Below are 16,168 nucleotides of genomic sequence, written 5' to 3' on the forward strand. Positions count from 1 at the left end.
TTTAGCCTTCTGGTGGGGGAGGAAAATAACACAACTCAGCCCCTTCCAGCCATCCTGTCCCACATAAGGTGGGAGGTGAGGGATGCTGAAGGGCACCTGAGAAGCATGCAGCCCAAAGGTACAGGCTCCCTAAAAGACTAAGTCTAATCACAGGGCTCTAGACATTTATTTCCCTCTCTCCACCCCTCCTACCATTTATATGGTATCGAAATGCCCAATTAAAATCACAAGTGGTAGAAAAAGAGCTGACGTCAAATGAGGAACAAAAAAACAAGGGCAATAAATCAAATACAGTAATAAACATGGCAGACAGTAATCCAACTCCAGTCACGTGCTGTATGCCAACCTTCCGTCAGCAATAGACCATATATACGATGGTGGTCTCATAAGATTTTAATGAAGACGAAAAATTCCTATTGCCTAGCAACCTCATAGCATAATCACTATCTTTTCTATGTTTAAATTGGTTTAGATAACACAGATAGTTACTATTGTGTTACAGCTGCCTACAGCATTCGATACAGTAACATGCTGTACAGGTTTGTGGCCTAGGAGCCATAGGCTATACCATATTGCCTCTGTGTGTAGTAGGCTGCACCACATAGGTTGGGTAAGTACACCCTATGATGTTTGCACACCAAAATCACCTAATGACGTGTTTCTCAGAACATAGTCCATCAGTAAGCAACACATGACTGTATATAAATAATCACTTTAAACCCAATGGTCCTGTGAAAGTTAATTATACAAACTAGGTCATTCTTTCATCTCCAACTAAATCAGAGTCGAGGGACCAGAGGAAAAGTACTCGAGGCACAGAGCACCTTCTTGGCCCCGCTGTTGAGGTGCACTGCGAGAATCCCAACACCAGTTTTACCTGGTAGCTGCTGAAATAACCTGCCACGACTTTAAGACTAGTTTTACCTACCGCCATTACCTACCAATCAGAGCTTGCCAGCTCCCAAAAGCTTCTCTAGTGTCAATGAACTTCCTTTCAAAACAATATGTAAGATTTCGCTAATAAAACTTCCAACCTTCTCTTTTCAACAAATGGTGCTGAAACAACTCAACATCCACATGCAGAAAAATGACTCTAGACACAGACCTTACAACCTTCACAAAAATCAACTCAAATGGATCTAAATGAAAAATGCAAAATACAACACTCCTAGAAAATAACATAGGAGAAAACCTAGATGACCCTGAGTATAGCGATGACTTTTTAGAGACAACACCAAAGGCACAATCCATGAAAGAAGCAACTGATCAGCTGGACTTCATTAAAACTAAACATTTCTGCTCTGTGAAAGATATTGTCAAGAGAATGAGAGACAAGCCACACACTGGGAGGAAATGTTTGCAAAGGACACATGTAACAAAAGGTTGTTATCCAAAATGTGCAAAGGACTCTTAAAACTCAACAATAAGAGAACAAAAAAGTCAATTTAAAATAGGCAAATCCTTGCCAGACGAGGTGGGTGGCTCATGCCTGTAATCCTAGCACTTTGGCAGGCTGAGGCAGGCGGATCATTTGAGGTGGGTGGATCACTTGAGCTCAGGAGTTCGAGACCAGCATGGCCAACATGGTGAAACCCCGTCTCTACTAAAAATACAAAAATTAGCCGGGCATGGTGGCAGGCACCTGTAATCCCAGCTACTCAGGGGGCTGAGGCAGGAGGCTTGAACCTGGGGGGCAGAGGTTGCCATGAGTTGAGATCACACCACTGCACTCCAGCCTGGGTGACAGCACAAGACTTCATCTCTAAATAAATAAATAAATAAATAACGAAATCCTAAGAGACATCTCATCTGAGAAGATATACCAACAGCAACTAAGCATATGAAAAGATGCTCACATCCGATGTCATTAGAGAAATGCAAATTAAAATAATGATATTCCACTACACCCCTGTTAGAATGACCAAAATCCAGAACACGTTCTACAAAATAACAGGTCTGTAATCTTCCAAAGTGCAAGGTCATGAAAATCAAGGAGACCCAGGAAATGTTCCAGAGGAAAGACTAAAGAAACGTGTTCTCGGCCGGGCGCAGTGGCTCATGCCTGTAATGCCAGGACTTTGGGAGGCTGAGGAGGGCAGATCACGAGGTCAGGAGATTGAGACCATCTGGCTAACACGGTGAAACCCCGTCTTTACTAAAAATACAAAAAAAAAAAAAAGTAATAATGATTAGCTGGGCTTGGTGGTGGGCGCCTGCCGTCCCAGCTACTCAGGAGACTGAGGCAGGAGAATGGTGTGAACCTGGGAGGTGGAGCTTGCAGTGAGCTGAGATGTACCACTGCACTCCAGCCTGGGCGACACAGCGAGACTCCGTCTCAAAAAAAAAAAAAAAAAAAAGAAGAAAAAGAAACGTGTTCTCTAAATGCAACAAGTGATGCTGAACGACATCTCTTTGATAATCAGCAAAACCTGAATGGTGCCTGGGAGTTACATGATCACAATATATCAGTGTTAATCTTCACACTATGATCATTGTATTGTGGATATTTTTGAGAATGTCCTTCTTTCTAGGAAAAACTCAAGTATTGGCAAATCAGGTTAGCAATTTATTCTCAAATGGTTTGGGAAAAAAGTTCTTTGTAATACTCTCCAACTTTTCTGTAAGTTTGTGATTATTGTAAAATAAAAAATTTATTGAGAAGATGGATGTAAACTCTATGGAAGCAGAGACTTTGTTTCCCTCCTAGGAATCCCTAGAAAAGCGCCTGACAGTGAGGGCTTCATAAATATCTGATGAATGAATGAATGTGCTTAGGGGCACGAGTGAATCTGCCCTAGAAATCAATACAATGTCTAAAGTGAAGAAGCCTAGTAATAGTAAAATATACGTAATTATTTTAAAATCTGGAGATAACTACCAAAATAAACAACTTTAAAAAGTGAGTTTATCTCTAGGGGTAAGAAGAGGTTGCAAATAAACTATTTTTCACTGTAGCCCTTCTGTAAGTGTTTAATCAAGTATTAGCAAAGCAAGTATTAGCAAAGTATTATACTTTGATTCTCAAAAATATTAGGCAACTTCAAAGAGAAACACCAAAAACTAACTGAAATATAACTGAAGTACCTTCTCACAATAATTGAAGGAAACGGAAATCTATACTTAGAAACGTAACATCTAATAATTCTGTTTTTTACATGCCAATTCAGTTACACCTCACATTATCTTTTTTGTTGTTGTTGTTCACCATAACCTTTTCCTTTTCAAAGATAAGCATAGTTCATTCCAGTACTGACTGTAATAAGCAGGAAACAATTTCTGCCCAGCAAGCTGGGACTCCTGAAAGTAATTTTGACATACCATGCAATGGAAAGCCACGCAATAATTAAACACGATGATGTAGTGCCTGGTATTTTTATTCCTCCAATGGAAAAAGAATATAAACAGAAAGAATACACGCCCATCAACAACAGGTGCTACCTTCTGCTGCAATTCTCACCTGGGGACCTACAAGAGGCATTATCAGAATCTGGGGCAGGGGCCACATGCACTGAGGCTGCCACAGGCCAGGCGCTGAGCCAAGCACGCTGCACGATGGCCCAGTTCAGCAACTCCCAGGGGGATGGGGGCAACACCCTATGTCCCAGAGAAGGAAGTGGCCTGACACCCTGGCAGTCTCACATCAGAATCTATGTCCTTAAACACATTATACCAGATATATTTGACCTAGAAAGGGAATTCAGCCATATACTAAGTAAAATACATTACAAAGAGGTATGTGTAGTAGGACCCCATTTCTGTGAAATAAAGATTTTATAAATACCCTCTGGAAAACTTTGGAAAGAAAGGCATTATTTTATCCCTCCCCTCCCCTCCCCTCCCCTTTGGAAAGAAAGGCATTATTTTACCCCTCCCCTCCCCTCTCCTCCCCTGCCCTCTCCTCTCCTCTCCTCTTCTTTTCCATTTTATTTTTCAGCCAGAGTCTCACTCGCCCAGGCTGGAGTGCAGTGGCACAATCTTGGTTCACTGAAACCTCTGCCTCCTGGGTTCAAGTGATTCTCCTGCCGCAGCCTCCTTTGAGGCCAGGAGGTTGAGGCTGCAGTGAGCTGTGATCACACTACTGCAATCAAGCCTGGGCAACAGAGCAAGACCCTGTCTCAAAAAAAAAAAAAAATTCCCAGACTGAGACATGCTAGAACTCCAGGGGCCTTCTAGTCTGCCCCTACCTCCCCTCCGTGTACAGATGGGCAGTTGCAGGCTCTTGGAAGGTCGAGGCTCCCACCAAGCCAGTGGTAGACCCAGGATTAGAACACATGTCTCCTGGCTTCTAGCCCCGAACTTGTTCTCTCTACACTGTGTTGCCACCTTTACCTTCAATGCAAAAGAGTCTGCGGGGTTCACTCCTCCTTTTTACATCCCAGTTTCTCATTTCATCATGCAGCAAATAAGTTCTTGAGTAGCTGGGACTACAGGTACACGCCACCATGCCTGGCTAATTTTTGTATTTTTAGTAGAGACGGGGTTTCACCATGTTGGCCAGGCTGGTCTCAAACTCCTGATCTCAGGTGATCCACCTGTGTCAGTCTCCCAAAGTGCTGGGATTACAGGCATGAGCCACCATGCCTGGCCTACAATTTTATTTTATTTTGTTTTCTGAGACAGAGTCTCACTCTGTCACCCAGGCTGGAGTGCAATGACATAATCTTGGCTCACTGCAACCTCTACCTCCCAGTTCAAGCGATTCTCCTGCCTCAGCCTCCCGAGTAGCTGAGACTACAGGCATGTGCAACCACATCCAGCTAATTTTTGTAGTTTTAGTAGAGAGGGGGTTTCACCATATTGGCCAGGCTGGTCTTGAACTGCCAGCATCAAGTGATCTGCCAGCCTTGACCTCCCAAAGTGCTGAGATTACAGGTATGAGCCACTGCACCTGGCCCTGACTCTACAATTTTAAAAAGTAGGTAGTGAGATGACAGGTTTTTACAATTTGGGCTATTGATAGCAGCAAAAGGCAGTCAAATGCCTAGGGAGATGGGGTGGGTCCCTGGTGAAACCCAATTTTCAAGCACAAAACAGTTTAAAGCCTAGCTACAAGTCTCGGGTAATACACAGTCTGGATTGAGAAACTGTCTTCCCGTTTGGCATTTTTTCCTCTGATTGATCTCTACTTTTCACTTATTTCATATACACCTACCTTTTCCTAGTTGGTTTTCTACACTGTCATATCCATCTTTGAGTGGTGTGTTTGCTTTAACCTTTTTTGCATACTCACTAACCAATCAGCACACACTCCCCATTCTGAGTTCATAAAAAGTGCCAGCCCGGCCACACTGAGAGAGAAACCACCCATCCAAGAAGAATGAGGTTACACTGAGAGCTATTCCATCGCTCCATAAAATTCTTCTCTGCCCATCCTCACCCTTCTGTCAGCATAACCTTATTCTTCTTGGACACAGGACAAGAGCTTGGGAACCGCCAAATGTGGATACAATCTATAGCACAGGTGGGCCAAGTGGGTAGGGAGCCTCCAGCGGCCAGGCCCAGGGCTGAGCAAGGCCCAGGTCAGGGACAGCGTGGGCACTGCCAGCCACGGAAGACCCTAGTTGGCAAAGTGGCTAGAAAAACCCTTTGTATCTTTCTTTCTCTATGATGAGCAACATTACCAAAGTAATTGAAAATAATTTGAAGTACAGGAAATATTTTAGTTGGCTAAAGCTTTAATGTAGTTGTGGTTTACTATGGATACACATGAAATATCAGTAAGTCCTCACTTGACTCATCAATAGGCTCTTGGAAACCATGTATTTAAGGGAAACAAAGTACAGTGGGCCCTCAAATTAAGTTGCTTTGCTTAAGGTTGTTTCATTGTAACATTGTTTCACTTAAAGTCAGTTTCCAAGAACCTATCCAAGACACGAAGTGAGGCCTTCCTGGACACACACCCAGCATAAGAGTGAAATGGTGGAGGAACCACCACAGAGGGCCAGCTAGGCATCAAAGGGGATAACAAATTTCACCCTCACCCAGCAATTCCAATTCATTAAATATCTTGAAGACTGGAATTAAAAACTACATATTTCTGCCCTCATAAGCATGTCTTCCCTATTTTTATGCATCCTGTTGCCTAAGTGAAAAATCAATAATAAATACATATGTACACTCTAAGGACAGACAGTGATTACTGGTCGATGGCTAGGCTGGAATAAATCAGTCCTGCACATGAACTGGTGCCTGTTATGTTCTTTACGTGACAGTAAAATTTCTAAGTATGAAATGCAGGACACATGATCTCTTTCAGCATCTACATCACAAATTGGTTACATGAAATTAAGAAAAGAGAAAGAATTACCATGGCCTTTCTAGACAACCTTTCTAATCTTTAAAAAGCTAAGAATACTTTTTTCATGCTGCCTATGAAATAAACCACATTAGCAGAACTCACCCGGTGCTGTGGCTGTTGGCCTGAGGTCACCGACAATACCCTTGCACCATGTATGCTGCAGAGATTGTGCCGGAAAATTTAAACCATGTGAATCTGATAGAAAGAATACATTTCAGAATTAAAGCATGAAATAAAACCCAAAATAAAAATGTGAACTCGTTAGCACATTACTTCTGCTCTTGCTTTTGCTCTGAGGTTACAGGAAACCTGACTAGGGGACACAAGGTGAGGGGACTAAAAACTGGATGTGGACAGAAACATCAGAAATTGTTTCCACAATCTGTGACTAGCTCTTATATTTTCATGCTAAGGGTTATTTGTGATAAATAGCTCTTTTTAAAGGTGTCTAAAAGTCTAAATATTCAAAATCTTGTTTTGTTAGTATCTCTAAATTACAAACATTTGGACTTCTAACAACATAACTCAACGTTAATAAGAAATTGAGGCCGCTCGTGCCTGTAATCCCAGCACTTTGGGAGGCCGAGACGGGGCGGATCATGAGGTCAGGAGATTGAGACCATCCTGGCTAACACGATGAAACCCTGTCTCTACTAAAAATACAAAAAAATTAGCCGGGCGTAGTGGCAGGCGCCTGTACTCCCAGCTACTCGGGAGGCTGAGGCAGGAGAATGGCGTGAACCCGGGGTGCGGAGCTTGCAGTGAGCCGAGATCACGCCACTGCACTCCAGCCTGGGTTACAGACCGACACTCTGTCTCAAAAAAAAAAAAAAAAAAAAAAAAAAAAAAAAAAAGAGGGCAGTTTTTTTCCTGGTCTCATAAACACAAACTGTAACACTTTAGGACCTTACAATGTGTCACAGCCTCATCAGGGTTAAACTTTAAACAGAGTCCAAGTCTTTGTCTCCATGTGGGGAAAAGTCTGTACAACTTACATCTATACACTAAGATTATTAATAAAACAATGTAAGGGAAATTGGTATGATGAGAATCTACTCACCTTCCATTCCTTGAACATCTTTTCCTTGCAAAAACATTGGCCAGAGTGTAAGGGCTGGATTGAGCTTATTGAAGGAGAGTGCTGATTTTATATTCAATCTTGGTTTTTCTAAATAATCGTTTTTATTCTTTGTAGGTGACATATAACAAGCATAGTTCTTTGCAACAAGATCATCATTAACACAAACCTGTAAAATTTTAAACATTTCATCACTAATAAGACAAATATAGTCAAGCGATTTTAAAGGAAATATTCCAAACTTAACCCCAAAGTTCTATCTTCAGAGAAATTATTTTACAGAACATAATCTGATAGAAACAGATTTGACTCCTGCTCTGGTAAACCAAATACTTCCCACCAATCCTGATGAGGAAAAACAGCAAGCACCTGTGTGAAACACATGAGATGTCTTCTTGGACATACGCACTGTAGCACTAAAACTACCTGGCCAGGCAAAAACCTGATGGGAGGACAGAGACAAAACACAAACCATCAAAGGAAAGACTGTTATATTGGATTTGCTCAAAATTTTAAATTTCTGCTCTTCAAGAGAATAAAGAGATGAGGCAAAATTATTTTAAAATCAAGTATCCAGATGACATGTACCCAGAATATATAAGGAACTCTCAAAACTCAATAAAACAAAAACAACACCATTAAAATATGGGCAAACAATCTGAATGTCTGCTTCATCAAAGTCTGAAGATTGCAAATAAGCATATAAAACCATCATTAGGGAAATGCAAATTTAAACCACAATGAGGTGCCACTGCACACTTAGCAGAATGTTTACACAAGTGACATGGAGGAACTGGAACTCTCACTGCTGATGGGAAGGTAAAACAGTCTACCACTTTGGAAAAAAATATGGCAGCTTCTTAATACCTACAATATGATCCAAAAGTTTGACTCCTAGGTAACGCTCGAGACAAATGAAAGCACAGATCCACAGGAAGACTTGTACATGAGTATCTGTAAGGGCCCTATGGCCACAACCCAAATATCCATCAACGAGTCAATGGGTAAATACGCTGTAGTATATCCACACAATGGAAGAGGACTTGGCAACAACAACAAACGTGGATGCATCTTAAAATAATTTTGCCAAATGAAAGAAGCCAGACCAAAAAAGAAAACACCTTGGGACACATCCTGTTGCCACCTTTGGGAGCTGGTAAAGGATTGCTGGCCCACATTTTTTCCTCTGGCAGTTATGATCTCATGCATCCATTATAAGCTCTCAGCTAAGCACGAACCTCCCTGCCTTCTGCACTTTACCACCTTAAAGTAAGACCAACATGGAGAAACCTCGTCTCTACTAAAAATACAAAATTATCTGGGCGTGGTGGCGCATGCCTATAATCCCAGCTACTTGGGAAGGCTGAGGCTAGAGAATTGCTTGAACCCAGAAGGCAGAGGTTGCGGTGAGACCAGATCACGCCATTGCACTCTAGCCTGGGCAACAAGAGCGAAATTCCATCTCAAAAAAAAAAAAAAAAAAAGGAGTCATTATCAGCATACAACCCACATGGTTAGAAAGAGACGTACTTTTGAAAAGCCAGAAGAAAGCAAGTTTATAGAGAATTTATTTGAAAAAAAGATGTTTTACAAGACTGGTCCTTACAGGATAGATCTCTTAGGTATAAAAAATGAAAAAAAATGATTGGTTCTGCAGCCAATATTTTGGTGGTTTTTTTGTTTTTGAGACAGGGTCTTACTCTGTCACCCAGACTGGAGTGCAGTGGTGTGATCTTGGCTCTCTGCCTCCCAGGCACAAGCGATCCTCCCACCTCAGCCTCCCAAGTAGCTAGGACTACAGGTGCAAGCCATCACACCTAGCTAATTTTTGTATTTTTTGTAGAGACAAGGTTTTACCATGTTGCCCAGGATGGTCTCAAACTCCAGAGTTCAAGAAATCCACCCACATCAGCCTCCCAAAGTGCTGGGATTAAACAGGTGTGAGTCACAGCCTTTGGCTGATTTTGGTATTTTTACTAAGTTGTAAAATAAGTAATGAAAAGTCATAGGTAAAATGAACCAGGATGTGGGGAACATTTGGGGAACCCAAAATGCAATATAAGCAGTAACAAATGAACCCCATTACAAAAGAAGAACATAATCACACTGAAGAAGGTGCGAAAGAGAAAAAACAACCAAGTAACTTTGGCAAACAGTATTTTGGCTGCATAATGTGAAGGCTAAATACAAATTTTGTTTTCACAGGAGTGTGGGTTAGCAATCCTGAAATTACTTAATGTGAATACATGGATGAATTAAATAGGTAGACTGCAGCCAATGAGAGTAGGTTTCTCACTGTTGGAGAAAGGGGTTAAGAATAAGGGGCCAGCCGGGCATGGTGGCTCACACCTATAATCCCAACACTTTGGGAGGCCGAGACAGGTGGATCACGAGGTCAGGAGATCAAGACCATCCTGGCTAACACGGTGAAACCCTGTCTCTACTAAAAATACAAAAAAAAAAAAAAAAAAAAAAAATTAGCCAGGCATGATGGCGGGCACCTGTAGTCCCAGCTACTCGGGAGGCTGAGGCAGGAGAATGGTGTGAACCCGGGAAGCAGAGCTTGCAGTGAGCCAAGATCGTGCCAGTGCACTCCAGCCTGAGCGACAGAGTGAGACTCCATCTCAAAAAAAAAAAAAAAAAAAAAACGAAAAGGAAGAAGTGGCTGATTCTAGGGCTAGGTCTGGCAAATAACAAAATGATAAACACCATAGCATCAGAGAGTAAAGAGTGTTCAAGTAATGATGGGTCACATTGAAAGTATACAAAAGCCCCTTTGAAGGAGCACCTACTGGCCAGAATCCAAGGTAATGTGAGCAAGGCAATAATGATAGTCATAGATTATGACTCCCCAAATAAAATACACTTCCAAAAGTCCATACTAATGCAAATTATCGAACAATTAATATATGGGGGAGGAGGGAGGGTTCTTTGGTATAAAATTCCAATTAAAAATGCAGAAGGGGGCCAGGCACAGTGGCTCACGCCTGTAATCCCAGCACTTTGGGAGGCCGAGGCAGTTGGATCACGGAAGGTCAGGAGCTCGAGACCAGCCTGACCAACATGGTGAAACCCCATCTCTACTAAAAATACAAAAAATTAGCCGGGTGTGGTGGCAGGCACCTGTTATTCCAGCTACTCAGGAGTTTGTGGCAGGAGAATCGCTTGAACCTGGGAGGCAGAGGTTGCAGTGAGCCAAGATTGCACTATTGCACTCCAGCCTGGGCAACAAGAACAAAACTCCGTCTAAAAAAGAAAAAATGCAGAAGGGGGCCAGGCGTGATGGCTAACGGCTGTAATCCCAGCACTTTGGGAGGCTGAGGCAGGCAGATCACTTGAGGTCAGGAGTCCGAGACCAACCTGGCCAACTTGGTAAAACCCTGTCTCTACTTAACACATAAAAATCAGCTGTGCGTGGTGACGCGTGCCTGTAATCCCAGCTACTCAGGAGGCTGAGGCAGGAGAATCACTTGAACCCGGAAGTAAAGGTTGCAGTGAGCTGAGATTGCGCCACTGCACTCCAGCCTGGGTGACAGAGCGAGACTCCATCTCAAAAAAATAGTAATAATAATAATAAAAATTAAAAATGCAAAAGGCGCTGGGTGTAGTGGCTCACACCTGTGATCCCAGCACTTTGGGAGGACAAGGTGAGAAGACTGCCTGTTGAGACCAGCCTGGGCAACATAATGAGATCCCATCTCATGGGCATGGTGGTGCACACCTGTAGTCTCAGCTACTTGTGAAGTTGATTGAGGTGGGAGGATCCCTTGAGCCCAGGAGGTTGAGGCTGCAGCAAGCTACAATTGTGCCACTATACTTCAATCTAGGAGACAGAGAAAGACAGATGGGAGGGGAAGGAAGGGGAGGGGAAGGGAGGGGAGAGGAGAGGATAAAAATGTAGAGGGAAAGATGAAACAGGTATACACCACAGTAATATCTTTCACAGCCAAGAATCATTGATGAAATGGCTATCTGCAGCGTCAAAGTAGGCCCCCACAAGATACTTATTAATTTCAAAAGGAAAAAATAACACCTCTGTACAGGGAAAACCTGGCAAACACATTAACCACGTGATCAACATCCACACCACAAAATGTGGTACATATACACCATGGAATACTATGCAGCCATAAAAAGGAATAAGATTATGTCCTCTGCAGGGACATGGATGAAGCTAGAAGCCATTATTCTCAGCAAACTAATGCAGGAACAGAAAAACAAACACTGCATGTTCTCACTTATAAGTGGGAGCTGAATGATGAGAACGCATGGACACTGGGGGGAACAACACACACTGGGGCCTGTCAGGGGGTGGGGACGGGGGGAGGGAGAGCATCAGGAAGAATAGCTAACGGATGTTGAGCTTAATACCTAGGTCATGGGATGACCTGTGCAGCAAACCACCATGGAACACAATTACCTATGTAACAAACTTGTACATCCTGCACATGTACCCCGAACTTAAAAGCTGAAGGAAAAAAACCATTCACAACACTAGTAATTAGACATACTGACATCATAACCCCCTGCTGGGATGCACTGAGAAGGGCACAGTATCACTTCTGTGGCCTTCTTGCCAAAAATGCACAGCCTTAATACAGTGATGAGAAACATCAGGCAAACCAAATTGAGGAACATTCTACAAAACCACTGGCCACTGCTCTTCCAAAGCAGTCAATGCCATGAGAGGCATGGAAGTACCAAGGAGCTGTCACAGGCCAGAGGAGGGGAAGGAGACATGACAAACAGGTGCAGTGGGAGGTGCTGGAGCAGATCCTAGATCAGAAAAAGGAAATCAGCCAGGAAACTGTCAACATTCACCTGTCTGCAGGTTTTCAGTGGTATTTTATCAATGTTACTTTTCTGGTTTTAAAAACTGTACTGCAGTTTTGTGCTATGTTAACATCAGGACAGCCTGGGCAAAGCATACCCCAAAATCTCTGCACTGTTTCTGCATCTCTTCTGTAAGTCTAAACTATTTCAAAATATAATTTTTAAAAAATCCATGGTTAAGGTACCCTCCATGGGCTCTGAGTAGCCCTGGATGTGCCCCTTCTGTCCACCTCTGCCTGGTGCTAAGCTGTGCCCTGAGCCATCCTTCAGAAAGTGCAGAAGCCGAAATGCTAACAGCTGGCACCTGGCAGAGGTAGGGGCCGCTCACATGTGATGTCTGCTTTCTTTCTGCTTGTGATCTGAATTCTTTACAGCAAACACGTTACATACAGTGAGAAAGTCTAGGGGGAAAGGCAGTGAACTAACGCTACAGCAAATTAGTATATTTATAAAAATCATGTTCCCTGAGAAGAAAACAACATTTCATGCTCATCACTATAGGAATAATTTCTTGGCCAATTTTTTTTTAAATTTTATTATTATACTTTAAGTTTTAGAGTACATGTGCACAATGTGCAGGTTTGTTACATATGTATACATGTGCCATGTTGGAGTGCTGCGCCCATTAACTCGTCATTTAGCATTAGGTATATCTCCTAATGCTATCTCTCCCCCTTCCCCCCACCCCACAACAGTCCCCGGAGTGTGATGTTCCCCTTCCTGTGTCCATGTGTTCTCATTGTTCAATTCCCACCTATGAGTGAGAACATGTGGTGTTTGGTCTTTTGTCCTTGCGATAGTTTACTGAGAATGATGTTTTCCAGTTTCATCCATGTCCCTACAAAGGACATGAACTCATCATTTTTTATGGCTGCATAGTATTCCATGGTGTATATGTGCCACATTTTCTTAATCTAGTCTAGCGTTGTTGGACATTTGGGTTGGTTCCAAGTCTTTGCTATTGTGAATAGTGCCGCAATAAACATACGTGTGCATGTGTCTTTATAGCAGCATGATTTATAGTCCTTTGGGTATATACCCAGTAATGGGATGGCCAGGTCAAATGGTATTTCTAGTTCTAGATCCCTGAGGAATCGCCACACTGACTTCCACAATGGTTGAACTAGTTTACAGTCCCACCAACAGTGTAAAAGTGTTCCTATCTCTCCACATCCTCTCCAGCACCTGTTGTTTCCTGACTTTTTAATGATGGCCATTCTAACTGGTGTGAGATGGTATCTCATTGTGGTCTTGATTTGCATTTCTCTGATGGCCAGTGATGATGAGCATTTTTTCATGTGTTTTTTGGCTGCATAAATGTCTTCTTTTGAGAAGTGTCTGTTCATGTCCTTCGCCCACTTTTTGATGGGGTTGTTTTTTTCTTGTAAATTTGTTTGAGTTCATTGTAGATTCTGGATATTAGCCCTTTGTCAGATGAGTAGGTTGTGAAAATTTTCTCCCATTCTGTAGGTTGCCTGTTCACTCTGATGGTAGTTTCTTTTGCTGTGCAGAAGCTCATTAGATCCCATTTGTCAATTTTGGCTTTTGTTGCCATTGCTTTTAGTGTTTTGGACATGAAGTCCTTGCCCATGCCTATGTCCTGAATGGTATTGACTAGGTTTTCTTCTAGGGTTTTTATGGTTTTAGGTCTAACATGTAAGTCTTTAATCCATCTTGAATTAATTTTTGTATAAGGTGTAAGGAAGGGATCCAGTTTAAGCTTTCTACATATGGCTAGCCAGTTTTCCCAGCACCATTTATTAAATAGGGAATCCTTTCCGCATTGCTTCTTTTTGTCAGGTTTGTCAAAGATCAGATAGTTGTAGATATGCGGCATTATTTATGAGGGCTCTGTTCTGTTCCATTGATCTATATCTCTGTTTTGGTACCAGTACCATGCTGTTTTGGTTAGTGTAGCCTTGTAGTATAGTTTGAAGTCAGGTAGCGTGATGCCTCCAGCTTTGTTCTTTTGGCTTAGGATTGACTTGGCGATGCGGGCTCTTTTTTGGTTCCATATGAACTTTAAAGTAGTTTTTTCCAATTCTGTGAAGAAAGTCATTGGTAGCTTGATGGGGATGGCATTGAATCTATAAATTACCTTGGGCAGTATGGCCATTTTCAAGATATTGATTCTTCCAACCCATGAGCATGGAATGTTCTTCCATTTGTTTATATCCTCTTTTATTTCACTGAGCAGTGGTTTGTAGTTCTCCTTGAAGAGGTCCTTCATGTCCCTTGTAAGTTGGATTCCTAGGTATTTTATTCTCTTTGAAGCAATTGTGAATGGGAGTTCACTCATGATTTGGCTCTCTGTTTGTCTGTTATTGGTGTATAAGAATGCGTGTGATTTTTGTACACTGATTTTGTATGCTGAGACTTTGCTGAAGTTGCTTATCAGCTTAAGGAGATTTTGGGCTGAGACGATGGGGTTTTCTAGATATACAATCATGTCATCTGCAAACAGGGACAATTTGACTTCCTCTTTTCCTAATTGAATACCCTTTATTTCCTTCTCCTGCCTAATTGCCCTGGCCAGAACTTCCAACACTATGTTGAATAGGAGTGGTGAGAGAGGGCATCCCTGTCTTGTGCCAGTTTTCAAAGGGAATGCTTCCAGTTTTTGCCCATTCAGTATGATATTGGCTGTGGGTTTGTCATAGATAGCTCTTATTATTTTGAGATACGTCCCATCAATACCTAATTTATTGAGAGTTTTTAGGGTTGTTGAATTTTGTCAAAGGCCTTTTCTGCATCTATTGAGATAATCATGTGGTTTTTGTCTTTGGTTCTGTTTATATGCTGGATTACATTTATTGATTTGCATATGTTGAACCAGCCTTGCATCCCTGGGATGAAGCCCACTTAATCATGGTGGATAAGCTTTTTGATGTGCTGCTGGATTCGGTTTGCCAGTATTTTATTGAGGATTTTTGCATCAATGTTCATCAAGGATATTGGTCTAAAATTCTCTTTTTTGGTTGTGTCTCTGCCCAGCTTTGGCATCAGGATGATGCTGGCCTCATAAAATGAGTTAGGGAGGATTCCCTCTTTTTCTATTGATTGGAATAGTTTCAGAAGGAATGGTACCAGTTCCTCCTTGTACCTCTGGTAGAATTCAGCTGTGAATCCATCTGGTCCTGGACTCTTTTTGGTTGGTAAGCTATTGATTATTGCCACAATTTCAGAACCTGTTATTGGTCTATTCAGAGATTCAACTTCTTCCTGGTTTAGTCTTGGGAAGGTGTATTTGTCGAGGAATTTATCCATTTCTTCTAGATTTTCTAGTTTATTTGCATAGAGGTGTTTGTAGTATTCTCTGATGGTAGTTTGTATTTCTGTGGGATTGGTGGTGATATCCTCTTTATCATTTTTTATTGTGTCTATTTGATTCTTCTCTCTTTTCTTCTTTATTAGTCTTGCTAGCGGTCCATCAATTTTGTTGATCTTTTCAAAAAACCAGCTCCTGGATTCATTAATTTTTTGAAGGGTTTTTTGTGTCTCTATTTCCTTCAGTTCTGCTCTGATTTTAGTTATTTCTTGCCTTCTGCTAGCTTTTGAATGTGTTTGCTCTTGCTTTTCTAGTTCTTTTAATTGTGATATTAGGGTGTCAATTTTGGATCTTTCCTGCTTTCTCTTGTGGGCATTTAGTGCTATAAATTTCCCTCTACACACTGCTTTGAATGTGTCCCAGAGATTCTGGTATGTTGTGTCTTTGTTCTCGTTGGTTTCAAAGAACATCTTTATTTCTGCCTTCATTTCATTATGTACCCAGTAGTCATTCAGGAGCAGGTTGTTCAGTTTCCATGTAGTTGAGCGGTTTTGAGTGAGTTTCTTAATCCTGAGTTCTAGTTTGATTGCACTGTGGTCTGAGAGACAGTTTGTTAATAATTTCTGTTCTTTTACATTTGCTGAGGAGAGCTTTACTTCCAACTATGTGGTCAATTTTGAAATAGGTGTGG

At 41.9% G+C, this 16,168-nt stretch overlaps 1 protein-coding gene across 2 annotated transcripts in view; it reads right to left on the reverse strand.

Annotated features, from left to right (window-relative positions):
• TDRD12 (tudor domain containing 12) overlaps positions 1 to 16,168 on the reverse strand; it is a 110,186-nt gene that overhangs the window by 71,175 nt on the left and 22,843 nt on the right. For both annotated transcript variants that reach the window (XM_030820248.1, XM_030820249.1), the window contains exons 7-8: positions 7,359 to 7,545; positions 6,401 to 6,493 (exon numbers count right to left, since the gene is read on the reverse strand). In XM_030820248.1, coding sequence (XP_030676108.1) covers positions 6,401 to 6,493; positions 7,359 to 7,545 — 280 coding nt within the window. The remainder of the gene's footprint in view (positions 1 to 6,400; positions 6,494 to 7,358; positions 7,546 to 16,168) is intronic.

Source organism: Nomascus leucogenys, chromosome 10, assembly GCF_006542625.1.
Source record: "Nomascus leucogenys isolate Asia chromosome 10, Asia_NLE_v1, whole genome shotgun sequence".
NCBI lineage: Eukaryota > Metazoa > Chordata > Mammalia > Primates > Hylobatidae > Nomascus > Nomascus leucogenys.